At 38.0% G+C, this 16,662-nt stretch overlaps 1 protein-coding gene across 8 annotated transcripts in view; it reads left to right on the top strand.

Annotated features, from left to right (window-relative positions):
• cadm2a (cell adhesion molecule 2a) overlaps positions 1–16,662 on the top strand; it is a 423,456-nt gene that overhangs the window by 199,801 nt on the left and 206,993 nt on the right. For 7 of the 8 annotated variants that reach the window (XM_058788804.1, XM_058788801.1, XM_058788808.1 and 4 more), the window contains one exon: positions 9,741–9,758. The exons of the other annotated variant lie outside the window; for it this stretch is intronic. In XM_058788804.1, coding sequence (XP_058644787.1) covers positions 9,741–9,758 — 18 coding nt within the window. The remainder of the gene's footprint in view (positions 1–9,740; positions 9,759–16,662) is intronic. 8 annotated transcript variants of the gene reach the window in all.

Here is a 16,662-nt window from a genome sequence, read left to right on the forward strand (position 1 = left end):
AGACCAAGCTGTGAATTTGTGATTAAAGCAAGGTAAATGAGTCCATTAGAAGCAGAATAGCCCTGGAGACATGACAGGAGTAAATCATTGTGGCTAATTTCCTTCCCTCAAGGACAGACCAGAGAAAAAAAAAAAGAGAGAGCGAGAGAGAGAGAGATGGGCCTAGCTCTTTGAGAAAATGATGGAGCTGAGGGCCTTTTCTGAAAGGAAAGAGAAAGCCATTGCCATTCTGGCATTTGGTATTTCATAAACTCATTTAGATTTGGCAATTGCAAAGTTTAGATGTCTCTGGTCTGGGGCTTTGTCTTATAGTGTCAGCGTAATTAATCAGCGCAGGAACATTATGAAGACATTAACGTGGCCACGAGCCTCTCAGTGCAGAAAGTCACTGATAACGCTCGCATACAGGAAGCCCCAGCCGAGATCGGCTTTACCTGCCAGCACTGGCAAATTGGAACAGGTGTCATGTGGCCCGAATGTCCACATTAATTCCTTTTTGACATATGCAAACCCTCAGATCATGGAAAAAGTACATGGTGGTATCAAAGGATGGAGCCCCGTCAGAGTAAATGCTCCATGTGTCCCAGCGGTGGGTGAACCTGGCAGCGGCCCCAGCAAATAGGTCTCCTCTGCCCTGTCCGTCTGTTCCCCTGGAACCTCTCCTCACTGCCTGTGTGTGGTGTTGAGTCTGGGAACATGTTCATAAATGTGCACATATGATCACACACACAGGTGCATGCTTTATTAATAAGTAAAAAATGAATGCGGTAATTTAATCATTGAATTACATACATGAGCTTAGAAGTACAATGTTTATGTTATTTGATTGGATTTGTGTGGGCATTGTTTGGCATTTTTAGTTGGCACAATTAGTAAGCAGTAAATTAGGAATTTATTGAGGGAAAAGTCGTAGTTAATAGCAGGGGTGGACTGGGACAAAAATTCAGCCCTGGCACTGTAGCCACTCCGGCCCACATTACCACACCGACACAGCCCCACCCACAGACACGTGCATTCACTACTTACATTTGTGTACAGATGGTGAAATAACATAAGCAGTACCGTATATGAAACAGATTTTTAAACATTTAATGTATGTGTCTGGTAAACAATGCTTACTACTTTTTAAAGAGCACACATTTATAACAAATTTACACACACAGTAAAAACAAAAGAAAAAATCTGAGGATGTTGTAGAGTCTGGGTGATGTCTCTTTATGCCATTTGTCTGCTGCTACTGTTATTCTCTACAGCAGTGGTGCCCAACCCTGTTCCTGGAGATCTACCTTCCTGCAAAATTCAGCTCCAACCCTGATCAAACATGGCTTAACCAGCTAATTAAGATCTTCAGGAGCACTTGATAATTACAGGCAGGTGTGCTGAAGCAGGGTTGGAACTGAACTCTGCAGGTACAGTATGTACATCTCCATGAACAGGGTTGAGCACCACTGCTCTACAGTATGTTGTTCTTTGTTGTCACTGTCTGTCTTGCTAGTGTTGCTATGTTCTGCATGTGCATTTGTGTGTGTGTGTGTGTGTGTGTGTGTGTGTGTGTGTGTGGGTGGGTTGGTATTTGGTGTAGGGCAATGGCACATACAGTTTGTACGGTATAAAAACCATTACGCCTATAGAGAGTCCCCGTAAACCACAAATACCAACATGTGTGTGTGTATGTGTGTGACATACATGCACAGGTTCCTCCTATCCTAAGAGTTAATTAATAGTTAATTAGAGCCACATTATTAAGAAACTGGCAGCATCTGTACCCCAGGGTGTGTCTCTCTCATTGCTGTCCTCCTACCTCCATGACACTTGACACTTCTGCAGCAGCTGAGCTGTCTGCACTGGGTCCAGCAACATTCTAGTTTTGAATAGATGAACACGATTCAGACAAGGGAGAACATAAGTAAGCCAATGGCTTATAATACCTCATCTAACTATTGCACGAGTGCCTGTAATAGAATCCTATGTTCCACCCTACCTAAGGATTAATTGCATACTGTAAACGTATGTACTATATGCATGTATTCAATGTTTTATTTTAATATATGACTATCTACATATTCAAAGTAAAGTTCACTACACATGTCTACAGTAGTACTATGACTATTGCTATAGGTTTTTGATGTGTTACTGCAAGTAGCCTATATCAGTGGTTACCCTAAATCCCACTTTATCTGCTGATATTTCAATCATGCAATTCAGTAACCGACTAGCTAACACTTGTAACCAATTACCACAAAGCAATGACACTTTAAAATATACTGGGTTTCTATGCTTAGCTTACAACTATTTAATACAATGTAGGCTACTGTCAAAAACACATACACACACAAAAACACAGGAGCTAACTGGCAGAAGTAGTGTGAAAATGACGTGTGTTAGCTGTATTTTCTGTTTTCTTCTTACCTCTGCATCTGTGGCACTACTGTCCTCCGCTGCAGCAGCCGAATTTAAACGTTTTGAAAAGAGTTTGGTTAATATTATGCAGCGTCGGACTTAAGAGCCCTTTTTTGTTTGTTTCTCAAAGTTTTTGAGAATCCGCCAATCCGCCCCTGGTTAATAGTGAATAAGTGTTCCCTATTCTAAAGTGTTACCTGTATTTGTAATGGATTTCTTTCTTCTTTTTTTTTACAACATTGTAAAAGAAAATATATTTTTTTTAGATGTTATAAAATGTTAGTTTATACTACTGTTCCATACCCTTTTTCAATTATTTATTTCAAAAATTATATTATGAAAGTAAAAGTGTGAGCAAATTTAAGTAAAATGAAAGGTTTAAAAGCAACAGATCACTTTTGCATCCCATCATATTCACTCTCAGCAAGCCCTTTTCACTACAGGGACACCAGTGAATCTAAACTGACAGTAAAAAGTCTCCTGAAGTTGAAACTACAGAAACATACAGGCCCAGTCTACAAAAGCATGTAAAAAAAAAAATAAAACATCCAAAACTTGAACAGCTTGAGTTTCTCTTTCTCTCATCTCTTCTGACATCAGCCAGAAGTGTGATTAGTTCATCCGGGTCTCTGTTTGTTTAGTTTAACACTATTGCTCTTATGTAACTGTGGATTTATCCACAGAGTCTGAGGCATCGTCGCCACACATCTCGTCGAAATGTTGTTTTGATTGCTACTAATGTGGCATGTCTTGCTCGATGCGGCCTGAAAAGTAATATCCTCCACCCCGACCCAGCCCAACCGCGCAGCACTAATAGAATACAGAGATGAGACACCCTTAATAGAAAAGTAGCGCCTAAGTCAATACAATTAAACAGAGCTTGTTTGAACACGCAAGACCTGTTTCCCCACAAGCTATTAAAGCTGCCGAAATCAAAGTGTGTTTGTGTTTAATGTGGTTTAGATATTGAAAACAGAACATAAATCTGGATCTCCTCTGCTTTTTTTCAGCTCTTCTAATCTTTTAATAAATAAAGAGATTTCTTCTGCTCGCTAGTCCGTTTGTTTGTCGTTCAGTAACTTTTATGTAATTCCCCATTTGCAATGTTGTTCACAAAACCCATTATGTTTCTGTTGCAAATGGAAAGATGGCAGAAAGAAGCAAATCAATTATGCGGCTCAACTCATCGGCTGTAGCAAAATCATTTTTTGCCATGATAAGAAGAGAACATCAGTCTGGTGCTTTGATGTGAACAATTGGTTTGTTTATGGTTGGCAACTTAGACATTTTGATGAATCATTTTTATGTGGGATTTGTTATCAGTATGTGGGATGCGGGCTCATCATAAATACAGTTTGGCCCATTAAGGTTTGTAATGATTGCGGAAGGTGTATTTATCAGTTTCTGAAAGTGCAGGGACAACACTATTAAGAAATCTTTTTGTGACCAGGATGCATTAGCAAAACATCCCTCTTCTGCTGTAGTGCAGCAACATTCAAACAGCACTTTATTGTTTTGTTTTGTCTGTTTGTTTTTCCTTAGCATGCTGCTAGTTTTTATTTATTTATTTATTTTGTTTCTTTCCAGGGAAGGATTTGAGGAACCCTGTTGTACATAGATCAATTAATGGCATGCATCATTATGTCACCACGCGACGCCATTCGACGTCCCCTCCAGAATTTCACGTATAAACATATAGTTCGTCTTCGTGATGATGCCATATACAGTTTTGGGTGTTTCATTTTTAATTTTATGAACGCTTCAAGTGCAGTTCATTATTTGTACGTGCATACAGACGACGGCGGTGTTGAAGCTCTTTTATTTGTCGTCAAACGGTTGACTAGTGCCGTGTGTGTAGCCTGACTACATCAGACTTCGTACTTCCGCTCAATTTCATTTAGCTTCTGTACTCAGTCTGATATAGCAAACCATCTCCCAGTTTATCTCCGGCTCCGCAGCAGCCGGGCCAACCAACGAAAAGAGGGTGGGCTGAGAGCCGTGACGTAGACGCTAAGCGCCGAATTTAAGATTGTAGTTAAGGTGAGGGAAATCTAAAACGACAGCAGACATGGAGACACGGGATGCTATTCGCTCTGTTGTGGAGAATATTCCCGGCATTTTCCAACTGAAGCCCGAACAAGAAGAGTGTTTGGTTCACATTTTGAATGGAGGTGATGTTGTGGCCCTACTCCCGACAGATTTTGGGAAAAGTTTAATTTATCAACTGTTACCGATCGTCAGCGAGAAACTGGGGAGGCCAAAGTTCGGCAAGGCGATAACTGTGGATGCGTAGATTTACTTCACATAATCTGCAAAAGTCGTTCACAGCCATCTTCATGCTGGTATTTCGCTCGATGGTTTTGTTTTCGCCGCATACCTGTGTTTACAGCGGAAGTTTGAGTCGGCTGAGCCGGCGAATAACATGCGTCATAACCAACTGTTATGTAATTGGCTTACAGGTACACCAATGATTTTAAACTTCAGACAAGCGCCCGCCCATGAGAAAGTAAACGCTTGTCAATTATGCCCTTCCAGACTCTGTCTACAAAGCAAAGCGAAGTAGCAGAGTTTGGCATTACCAGGCCACCATGTGTATCCTGTCGCATAATGTGGCGAAAAGTCCTACACAACGGTAATAGTTTGATTAAGGTGTGTACATGTCTGTACTGCACCTCGATAATGCAACTAAAATAGGAATACTCCACATGTTTTAATTCAATTTGTGTTTACTTCGATTATTACTTTAGCCAGATTAAGGTAATCAAAATCAAATTGAAGTGGAAATGAAAGTTCCAGTTATCTTGCGATTTGCTTTGTTTTGTTATTTGTTTCTTTTCTTTTCTTTGTTTTGTCCATGAATATCCAGGCTGCTATTTTTTTTTTTGCTAGGTTATTAAAACCATGAAATGAAGTGAAAATGATAGTTCCGGTTATCTTGCAATTAGTTTTTGTTTCATTTCGTTTTGTTTGTTTGTTTTTTCACTGAATATCCATGCTGCTAGTTTTTGTTTCGTCATTTGTCCTGAATATCTGGCTGCTAGTTTCTATTCAGTACAAATGGGCACTTATTTTTACTCCAAATATTTTGTTTCTCTATATTTATCTCTCTTAATTTAAAAATATGTACTAGTATGCGACGATGTGGCATGATATAATATATTGTGGTTAAACCCACTCTTGTTTTTTGTGCATTGTATGATTTTAAAGGACAAATCACTTTCTATAAAGCTAGGTCATTAAAACCATGAAATGAAGTGGATTTGATAGTTATCTTGCGGTTGTATGTAAGCTTAATTAGTGCTATTATCGTGACTCATTTCAGTAGTATGTGGTTGTATTTCATGCCGCTGTGTCCTCGGCCTTGGGAAATGTGAACAATGACATTGCTGCTTAATTATTGTTATGCAGGGTCATTTAGAGAGATTACATAACTATGCACTTAAAGCAGTCGTTCAGCTGAAACGCCTCTGATTGCCAAAAAAAAAAAAAAAAAAAGCACACAGACATGGAAATCTCAATTTGTTTTCATTTATAAACCTGCAATTAAGTAATTATCACATTCCGGATAATATTCTCCTATGCTTCTTTCAGCTTCAAGAGTCATTATTTATTTCCGAATGACTAAATTGCGGTACATCTTTGTGCATCATTTTGAAACTGGGATTCGTTTGATTCCCAAACAACCCTTGAAAATGTATTTGAAAGGTTGCCATGGCTGATTTGCTTATACTGTCTTGAATACAGTCAGTTTGAATATCAGAACTGTCTTTGTATTCGTATGATGCACCATAACATCAATGAGACGCCACATCGAGCGCTCAGACAGGAGCTACAGACGATCCAATTTGATATTTCACAGCAGCTTATAGAATATTCAGTTAACCCTTTCATTGTCAACCCCTATTCTAGCAGCCCTATTCCATATATATATATATATATATATATATATATATATATATATATATATATATATATATATATAATAAACTGCTGATGTATTCATACTGTTCTCTCCGAAATAATGCATCAATGTTGCGTACTCAGCAGCTGTGATGGATCTCCACCCTCAAAGGTCACCCAATGCCCCGCTGCGCCTCCATGCAGTGGTCAGCAGGTGCTGTGTTCTGTGGGACTGAGCCTCACTCTGTCTCGCTCAGTGTTCCTGGACTCCAGCAGACCCCATTTGGCGGCGGTTCTGCCTGTTAGAGTCCTTTTGCATTGACTGAGGTGCCAGCTCATGGTGGGAAACGGGCAGTTTAGCCTCGCCCTCTCGGAATCACTGCTGATCTTGATGAAACGTCTGGTGCCAGCCAAAATCCGCTGGTGCCGCTGCCAACCCAATATAATGGCTCTGCCAATAGGAGTGATGGGGAGCCAGGGATGAAAGAGAAAGGAAATGTTGGAGAGAATTTGTGTGGTTGAAAGTAACGGCGATTGATATGGCTTGATTTCCCCGATTGTGTTAAGGGAAGATTACAGGTTGATCAGGTCACTTTTGAATCCTTGATTATATGGTCAGTTGCATTTTGTTATTTGTGTTTAGCATCGTTTTATCCCTGCTGACCATGACACTTTCCAAGCAAGGGGTTGTGACCCCAGTTGAGGAATGGAGTACGTGCTCATGTTTTAATCGCTTGGCTCTGGAGGCTTGATCTCTGTGAGCTGTGTAATTCTGAAGAGCACCTGTTGGGCATTGTGAGCCATTTCCTCAGTGTGTGTGATCAGTCGCTTTGAGAGTTCACAGAAAATGGAATTAACGTCTGAAAATGGCAGCACAATCACAGAAATGACAGGTCATTTCCTTTATTCTCAGCGTGTGTTATTATACGGTTAGTGATGGAAGAAATATCTGGCAAGACTTAATCACCACTGCCATTGTGCTGAACGTAGCCTGTCTTGTATGCAGGTTTAAACTGAACTTTGACCTTATAAATCAGTTAATTAAATAAATAAATAAACAATACTTCTACAGAATTTGTTAAGGAATAATTGGTGATGGGCTGTTGAATTGTTCAAATAAATTGTTAAAAAAGAATTCATTATTTTCTTAATTATTCCATTTATTTCTTTCTTTTTTTGAACATTGATAATAAGAAAATTTATATTATAATGATTTCTTAAGAATCATGCCACACTAAAGACTGTAGAGTAAAGGCTACTGAAAATTCAGCTTTGCATCACAGGAATAAATAGTTATTTTAAATAGTAATTTTAATTAAGTAATAATTTTTTTTTGATTAAACATATTCAGCTTTAGTGAACATAAAAAAAAAAAAAAAAATCACAAAAACAACATTTTACTGACCCCCACACTTTTGAATAGTAGCTTGTGTAATATGTCGCATTTTGCCAGCACACATTGCTTCTTGTATTCCTCTTTTTTATGTTTCACTTTTTTTATTTTCTTCATTCCTGGTGGGCATAATGTGCACCATCAGCATGAAGGCACAGAGAACAATAACTGTGCCAGTGTTTGGAGAAAGTGAGAGTGTGTGAATGTGTTTGTGTGTGGAAGTCTGCCTAATCCTTCTGGAATCCATATTCATTCATATCTAAGCAGATATTTGGTTATGACTGTGCAGCGAGGATGCTAACATCCTTTTAGCGGGGTTTGTGGTACAGTGTGGTTACTTCAGTAAAGTGAGCATAACTAATGTCGCTCATTCTAATAAGAGGGGTGTGTAGATCGCTTTAGATTGTCAGTCTAGTGTATGCAGAAGCTCTTTTCTCACCACTTAGCAGCGAGGCAGTAAAGGATTCTGGGTTGGAATGAAGAGATGAATAGGACCTAAGAGGGCTTAGGTGCCAGATGCAAAATAAAGCCAGATTTTCTGAATAACCTTATGGTGTTGTAAACCTCAAAAAAAGAGTGAAATAGATGTTTATTATGCATCACAGTGTACTCATCACTGAGTTTTTGCACTGTTCTTTAATCATGGCTGTGGTAATTGCAGTGTCAGGGCACACAGCCCTGTGTTTTGGGCTCAAGTTTCGGTAGACCAGGTGTCACACAGAACCTTGGCAGAGAGATACTTTGTGGCAAACAGTCCGACTCTCTTCACCCTTATCCACCTGATTACTGACACCCTCACGTTCCCCTAATGGTGAAGTCCTGGTTTTCCCACTCCACCTGCCCTCCAAAAGCCATTCTTATTTTTCGTCAGTGCTTTTTTGGTTACGGTTTCCTCTTTCTCTCACAAACTGACTGTATGTGTGGTCAGATTTGTGTGTATAAGCATTAAATCTTACAGCCTGGTGGTTGTTTCAGTTTAAACCATCATTTTATTGTTTGTTCTATCCCTCTTTCTAAAGTTCTGCCTATCCTGTTTGTTTTACAAGGTGTCGAGTGGAAACATCGTCCCAAACCCCATGTGACCCCACCTTTTCCGCCTCTGATGAGTCTGGATCACTGGTTTCAAAATTTAAATACAGCTAATTATAATTGCCATAAACTACCCCTAACCCAAACAGACACACATTGACTTCACCTCTGTTAATGAGCACATTAAATTCAATTTGCAATCTGCATAATCACAAGCGGTCAACCATTTATTTTTCCATGCTTATTTCTCTCAACATCTAAACTTGGAGAGCCGTTCTTTTACAGCAAATATGATGAGCTTGATTTTGTAAACAGGAAAGAAATGTATCCATTTATGCATGACATATGTTATGAATGACATTAAAGGGATAATTCACCCAAAAATGAAAATTACCTCATGATGTACTTACCCTCAAGCCATCCTAGGTGTATACGACTTTCTACTTTCAAATTCAATCAGAGTTATATTAAAAAATGTCCTGGCTCTTCCAAGCTTTATAATGGCAGTGAAGATGGGACGAGATTTTGAAGCCCAAAAAAGTAAATCCATCCAACTCTGATTGTATTCGTCTGAAAGAAGAAAGTCGTATATACCTAGGATGGCTTGAGGGTAAGTACATCATGAGGTAATTTTCATTTTTGGGTGCACTATCCCTTTAAACTTTTTATGAAAAAATAAACAAGGCTGCTCCAGAGAAATAATGTTCAATTTCAATAAATTAAGTATTCATTCCACCATGAATAATTAGCAGCAGCCTTCCTTTTAACGTGTTTCCTCTACATTGAATGAAGTAGTTCTTGTCAAAAATAATTGATGTACTTTTGTAATGTCACTGCAGTTGTGTGACAGTTTTCATCGCAGGAATGCTGACCACCTGAAGAAGTCCATTTAATGGCTTGTTAATTAGATTTAACGGTGATTAAACCTAATGGTGATAATGGTTTAACATTGATTGATTACCTGAGGTCTAATCACCATCTCTCTCTCTCTCTTCTCATGTGCTTCTTGGCTGATCAGATATTCTCGCCGTTTCAGGTAAGCACTGTTTCAAATCCTCCTTTATTCTGCTGAAATGTCATCAGACGTCATCTGCTGAGGCTGTTTTGTGTGTGTACTAGTTTTACGAAAGCTGTAAAGCCATTTAGGGAAGGCAAGAAGTCAAGCGCTAATCTGACAATGCCTCAAATTAGAGGAAGTTGGCGATGTGAGCGATGGGTTTGTTGTTAGGGTAATTGGAATGTTCTAGTGATGAGTGTGGGCTTCTGCAAGCTCACGACTGTGTGACGGCCAACACAGCATCGAGATGAGACATGAACGGATCATCCGGTACTCTGTTTAGCCGTATCAGAGAATCAGCTAATGAGCCCGCTCAGAATACGGGACGATTATTTCCAGGGTCTGGATCCCATTGTCAGGGAGATTAATGTACATATGAGCTTGTGTTGTTTAAAAAAAAGTAGTTTTCCTGTTTTGAGAGCAAAAGTAATATTTCGATGAATGAGTCTTGTGTCATGAACTGAAGCATGTAGTAATTGAAGAACATGACTTGGTGGATGAGGCTCTGGGGAAGGAAGTGAGATAGTGCTGGTGGTTTGGAGGATGGGATTGTCTCAGAGGACACATTTGGCACTGCTGAACAGTTTTAGTTGTTTTTTCTGTTTTTGTTTTTGACTGTATCTTTCACTTCCAACTAACTGCTATCTACATTTTTTTAGTATATTCTTTTTGCATGACAAGCAATCAGCGCTTGTCTTTAGAAGACATCTAGAATTGCTAAAATTTGCATTAAGATTTCTCAGAACTGTTGGTATGCTCTGACAAGCAGAATTGTGTTGGTTTCTAATGATGAATAAGTAAGGTCTCAGAAATTGTGTAGTAAAATGTGTAAAAGTTATTTGTATGTGAAAAAACTAAATCGTAAAGCAGTTACATTTATTGATATATGCTATTTATAACTGTTCAAAAGTTTGGAGATTTTTTTTTAATATACTTATAATATGAATCTCTTATTCTCAAGACATTTATTTGATTAAAAAAAAAAAAACATGGCGAGAAATGGCTTAAATTCAACAGGAAACAAGTTTGCAACAAAGCAACATCAGCAGTACTCAAATAAATGTAAACTTCATGTATGTTGAAGCTAAAAATGTTAAGAAACCTTGCACGTACTTAATTAGGTGCATTATTTTTTTCTTGTGCATCATACGACTAATAAACAGGCTTTGGTTACCGTCCTCCCTTTCTCTGTCATGCTTTTTCTCTTCCCCTCAAACCATTTTTTCATCTCAGCGTACCATCACTGTTTACACTCTTAATATCTTTCTTATAAGCTCATCATGACAACGACAGATCCTCCCTGGGACAAAGAGAAAGTAATAAAAAAAATGTAAAAACCCACATCGGCACGAAGGGATCTTGAGGAAAAAAGGTGCATCAGTATAGCCTGGGGTTATTTTAAATGTATTCTTTACAATGATTCCATGTAGCGATCACCTGGGGCTAGCTGAGTAGCCGCGCCAATTAAATTAGGTAGCAGCAGAACTCCTGCACCCTCTGACTGCATCCTGTTTACCGGCGATCCCCGCGGACACTCTCCGCTCCGCTCTGCTGTGTACAGTAATTGCATTTAGGACACTGTCGCCTTGCAGAATATTGTAGAGAATTGAAAAAAAAAAAAAAAAAACGTACTCCAGAGAAGACAGGCTCTTCAGTATTACAAGCATGGACTACATTACCCATGAGGTCTTGCTGCTAGGGAATAGTGGAGGGGAGAGAACAAGTTCTTCATTTGTTTACATGGCCATCAAAAGGTCATGGCAGAAAGTTCAAACAAAGAAGTTTCTGATTACATGGACGCTTGGATGTTTATGTCCACAGAGGGTTGAAATTTAAGAACTGAAATGTGTGATATGGTTTCATATCATTCTTAATATAGCCAAGGAGGCTTTTTAGCTCAAGGAACATATTGAATTATATGCGTATTGAATTATACAGGAGCTGTAATGTGCATATTGATTGTGGGAAGGCTATTAAAAGGTTGTGCTAGTGTTAGGTTACAGCGCTCCTGCTGTTGACTATCCAAATCTTGTCCTTTCTTGACAGAATCTGCATTTTTCCATGTATTATATTTAGGGATGGGAATAAAAACAATCCTTTGTATGGTAACCAGACTATTCTGGTTGTTTTTGAATCAATTTTATCAGTGAAGTCCACTAATGTTTCTTATAAGAGAGTTCACTGAAAAGAACCGGTTCATAAGCCACACAGTTTCTGATTTAATAAAACTTGATTCACTAAAAATAACCATCTTATAAGAGTCATTTACTTGAGAATCAGACTACTGAATATTTATTTTTCATTCAAAAGAACCATTTGTAAGAGTCATTTGCTCAGGGTTCAGACTTCACTGGTCAAACTCTGTTTTTGGATTTACTAAAAGCAACCACTCGTAAGAGTCATTCACCTCGGAATCAGATGTCTTGCATTTGTATGATTCATTATTAAGAACACGCTCAAAAGAGTCATTTACTCTGACTCTTTTCACTGATCAAACTCTGTTTTTGGATTTACTAAAAACAACCCCTCATAAAAGTCATTCATTTTGGAATCAGACTTCCTGTATGCTTTTGATTCACTAAAAATAGACTCCATTAGTCTTTAGCTTGAGAATCAGACTTCACTTATTGATCTGAATATTTACGATTCACTAAAAAGAAACATTTGTAAGAATCATTAGCTCATGATAATTGGCTCATAAAGGAGTCAGACTTCACTGACCAATACCTATGTTATTCAATTCAATAAAAACAACTGTTCATTAGAGTCATTCAATTTAGGAATCAGACTTCTTAGATGTTTTTGATTTACTAAAAATAATCACTCTTAACTGGGGAATCAGACTTCACTAGCCACACTTGTATGTTTCTGTGGACTATAAAGAACTTCATGAATTGTTTGCTGTACAGAACATCCGGTTGTAGTATTTGTTTATTTATTTATTTAAAACGGAATCAGTTCTTGATTCCCAACTCAATTTATAATGGCACATTGTGAAGAAGGTACTGTCTCCATGTCAAGCTGTTGGGGTTTGATGCTGTCCAACAGTTTTGTCAGACACTGTGTTGAGCATTCTGTGGAGACGATGTGATTACAGACTGCTTTTCTGTGATCTCACAAACGCTTAGCACTTCTAAAGACCCTCGGCTTCTGTCAGGATCAAGCTCTTGGCCCATAAGAGGGACCACATAGACGGGTTAATTAAACTTAAATAATTAAAAAAAAAAGTGGCAGTAATGACCTGTGGTTTGGAAGGGCAAAAACATATGGCAGTGGACAACTTCCCATCTCTTCTCTGCCAGTCTGGGGTGACGCCCCACCTTCGCTTGCTTTGATGATGTCAGCCAATGGCAGTGGCAAAATGCCAGGGTGGCATTAGGTATGCTGGACAGGTGGCAAAGAGAGAGAGAGGGACACTAGCATGACACCGTAATGAGAGGCATGCCAACTGTTTCCCCGTCTGCCGCCGGGCACGGCTCTCCGGACCGTTAAATCACAGAGTTGAGAGGCGTTTCCTGTTTCTCTCTCTCGGTCTGTCTCACACCTGTGCTGTCTTTCTTTCTTTCTCTCTCAATCTTTACATAGAATCCATTTATCTTTCCTCTCTCTGATGGAATCCGGTTTCTCCTCTTTGAACAACATATCCCGCTTTCTGTCCGTGCCCATTTCTTCCCTAGCAATTTCCGTGGATGCTTGGTCTGAATTTGAGAGTGACTGAATGACACAAAGTGACCGGGCCGTCTCAAATCATGAGGTGTTACACAGAATGATCTGGTAAGAGGATTTCCTGTTGTCAGGCTGTGATTTAGTTGTCAGTAATTGTCAACGAGGGCTGGAAAGGCTCTGAAAAACTGACCCGGTGTTGCGAGGTTATTTTATCCTCCTGATATTTCCTAATTTGTCTCTTTATTTCGCCATCCTGCAGTTTGTCTCAGATAAATACACTCTGGCACCTTATCATAGCAGATACGCATTTAATCAGGATGCAAATACAGATAATTAGAGTGATTATAAGTCAGTTTGATCGAGTCTAATTGTTTTTGATATGCAGCTTCCTCTCCGCTCTGAATTGCAATTCATTACAGCGCTGGCCGAAAGTTATCGGAACAGACCGGTGGAATGTGGCCTCGTCACCGCTAATAGTGGACGACGGCCGTAATTAACCCAACACACTCTGTCGCCATAGTCACAATCTCATTCAGACAAAGCCGCTGCAAGGCCTTTAATGCGTGTTTGTATTTAACCCAGATTAGGTTGGAGAGTCATGCAATCACATTTGAATAAATGTCTCATTATCTCTAATAGTGTTGGCTTATGGTCGCATGTTATTGTCGGAAATTGTTTCAGGTTAAGACGATTACACAGAACAGTGGGGGAACGTATACGGTGATTGCCGTGACCTTGTCAGGGCTTGGCAGTCAAATTTTTTTCAACCGCCCCGATCAGGCCAGCAGTTCAGGTTCTAACTGGGGATGTTTTCAGAGGCTTTGAGCACCCCACACACACACACACACACACAAAAATATTTATTTATTTATAAAAAAATAATATGTGTATTTATTTTACGTTTATTATTTATACTTATATTTTATTTATATTTATAACTACATTCTATTTATATTTACAACATTTGTGTAAATATAAATTTAGTACATTAGTACATTAAAAAGTTATTTCTATTATTTTTAACAACATGTTTTTGTTAAAGTTTCTGAAGCAAAGTTTTTAAATATTGTTTATTGATTTATTTATTTTTGAAAGAAACAATTTATTATTTTATTTACGCAAATTTTTGGAAACAGAATATACTTTTATTTAATTTTAATATATTTAAATTCCTTTTTAAGTGACTTTATTATTTTAGCAACATTTTTTTGTTCTAGAATGTTTTGAAAGACGTTTATTGATACCCATAAATTTTATTTTAAGTTTTTATTATTATTATTATTATTAATAAATAATTTTTGTTGAGTGTCATGTAATGAAATTAATATTCTTGAGTGGAGTTTTTTTTTTTTTTTTTTTGTCTCAATACCCATATCCATGAACACTTCTCTTCTGAATGTCTCTCGGCTCAGGTACAGGACAAATACGCAATAATTGTAACAAAGTGAGAAATCAATAAAAGTTGCTGAAGGGATGGAAAAGGTTGTAAATCAATAAAGCACAGAGGTGAAGGCCTCAGAGGGCATTTACATGGTCCCGAATACTCGCTGCCTGGCTTCTATTACCTTTATACTTGATTGGCTATTGACATTAAATGTGTGCCCACTGCATATTTCCCCAATGAGTTGACCAGATCAGTTTAAAATGGTTTCTATGAGCACGTTTTTCATCATGAGTGTCACACACCAGCCCTCCTGTGCGGGCAAGCACAGGTCAGGAATGCTAACAGATAACATTCTCTGGTATTTGTGTGTTTTTAATGCAAGTATGTATTAAACCGTTTTGTAAACATTTGGCTCAAAATTATTCTGATACATTTAATTTTTTCTTTGTTTCTAGAACTTAAAGCTCAAGACTTCAGAGCAGACTTATAATGTAAGAAACATAGTATCACCTGCAGTTGCTATGAGACACCGGCCGTCTGTAGGCTGGTTAAAGGCCAAGTCACATTCAAAAGCGACTTCTTTGTCATGTCCTTCATTCTAATGACCTTAGAAATATCATTTAGTATGTCTCCAACTCTCCCCGACTGTGTCGTCTGAACACTTGCCTCTTTAAAATACCTTCTCAGCTAAAGGAATTCAAGAGATGAGAGCAGAGTTTATTTCAGCTTAAAGCAACAGTTCTAAAATGAGAAGATTAAAGATCCAGATCCAAGTCAGGGGTGATTAAATGATGACAGAAGTGCTGGTTTCGGTGTTCTGTTCCTTTATGTATGCTCAGCAGTTTTCAATTTTCATTTTAATTTTTTTTTTTTCACTTGAAATGAGCATTTACAGAAAGTTGTCTTTTTTTATAGTGCCATGACAGACATTTTGCATAATCTACAACAGATGAAAGTTCATTAACACCCTTCTCAGTAGTCAACATCCAGCTCATCTGAAAAATCTCAATATACTGCTCTCTGCTTAGCTCAGTCATCATTCACGTTTATATAAGGAAGTTTTTTTCTCTTTCATAAAAAGTACACCACCTTTTGAACTTTCGAACCTTTTGATTTGAGAGAAATTGAGGAACTGAGGGACAGTCAGTTTTACAGACATGATTAGTGTAAAAATTGTACATAGTGTACATAGTTTAAATGTCATATTTTATTATGTATCTCCATATTTTAAGAAGCATGCAACTGAATCAATGCACTGAAACAAAACGATGGAGGGATGGTAAAACTTTTCTAATCAGTTTAATGTGACCTTCATATAACAAAATGGAAAAGAAAAAAATCTGATAACATAAAAGGAAACATGAAGAAACACCAATAACACTTTCCATTTCTTCCCATTGCTTTAAGAGAGAGCCCATTCCTGCTTTAAAATGATAACTAGTGCATTTTTAATTAATCCTCAGTTGAACAGAGTCTTACTGAACTGAGACAGCATCTCTTCTTGAACAATAAACACATGCAGTTACACATGGAAGTTACACATATACGAGACTTTTTTGTGGTCGCAAGTCTACATGAGTGTACATGATTTGTAACACATTTCAAAAATACTTTTTATTTCAGTATAACATTTGAATGTTGAAGAAATTACAAAGAGTGCACATTTAAGGAAAACCTTTGACACATTTTGCTAAAAAGACTATTAAAAAAAAAAAAAACTATTAAGTGGTTTCTGTCATTAGCACTGAACATCAAACAATCATAATTAGTGTAATAATGGCTCAAAACAAGCATTTCCTTGACATCTAGTGCAATGTATTTTGGTTTGTAATT

This window comes from Onychostoma macrolepis, chromosome 10 (genome assembly GCF_012432095.1).
Source record: "Onychostoma macrolepis isolate SWU-2019 chromosome 10, ASM1243209v1, whole genome shotgun sequence".
In the NCBI taxonomy this organism is placed as follows: domain Eukaryota; kingdom Metazoa; phylum Chordata; class Actinopteri; order Cypriniformes; family Cyprinidae; genus Onychostoma; species Onychostoma macrolepis.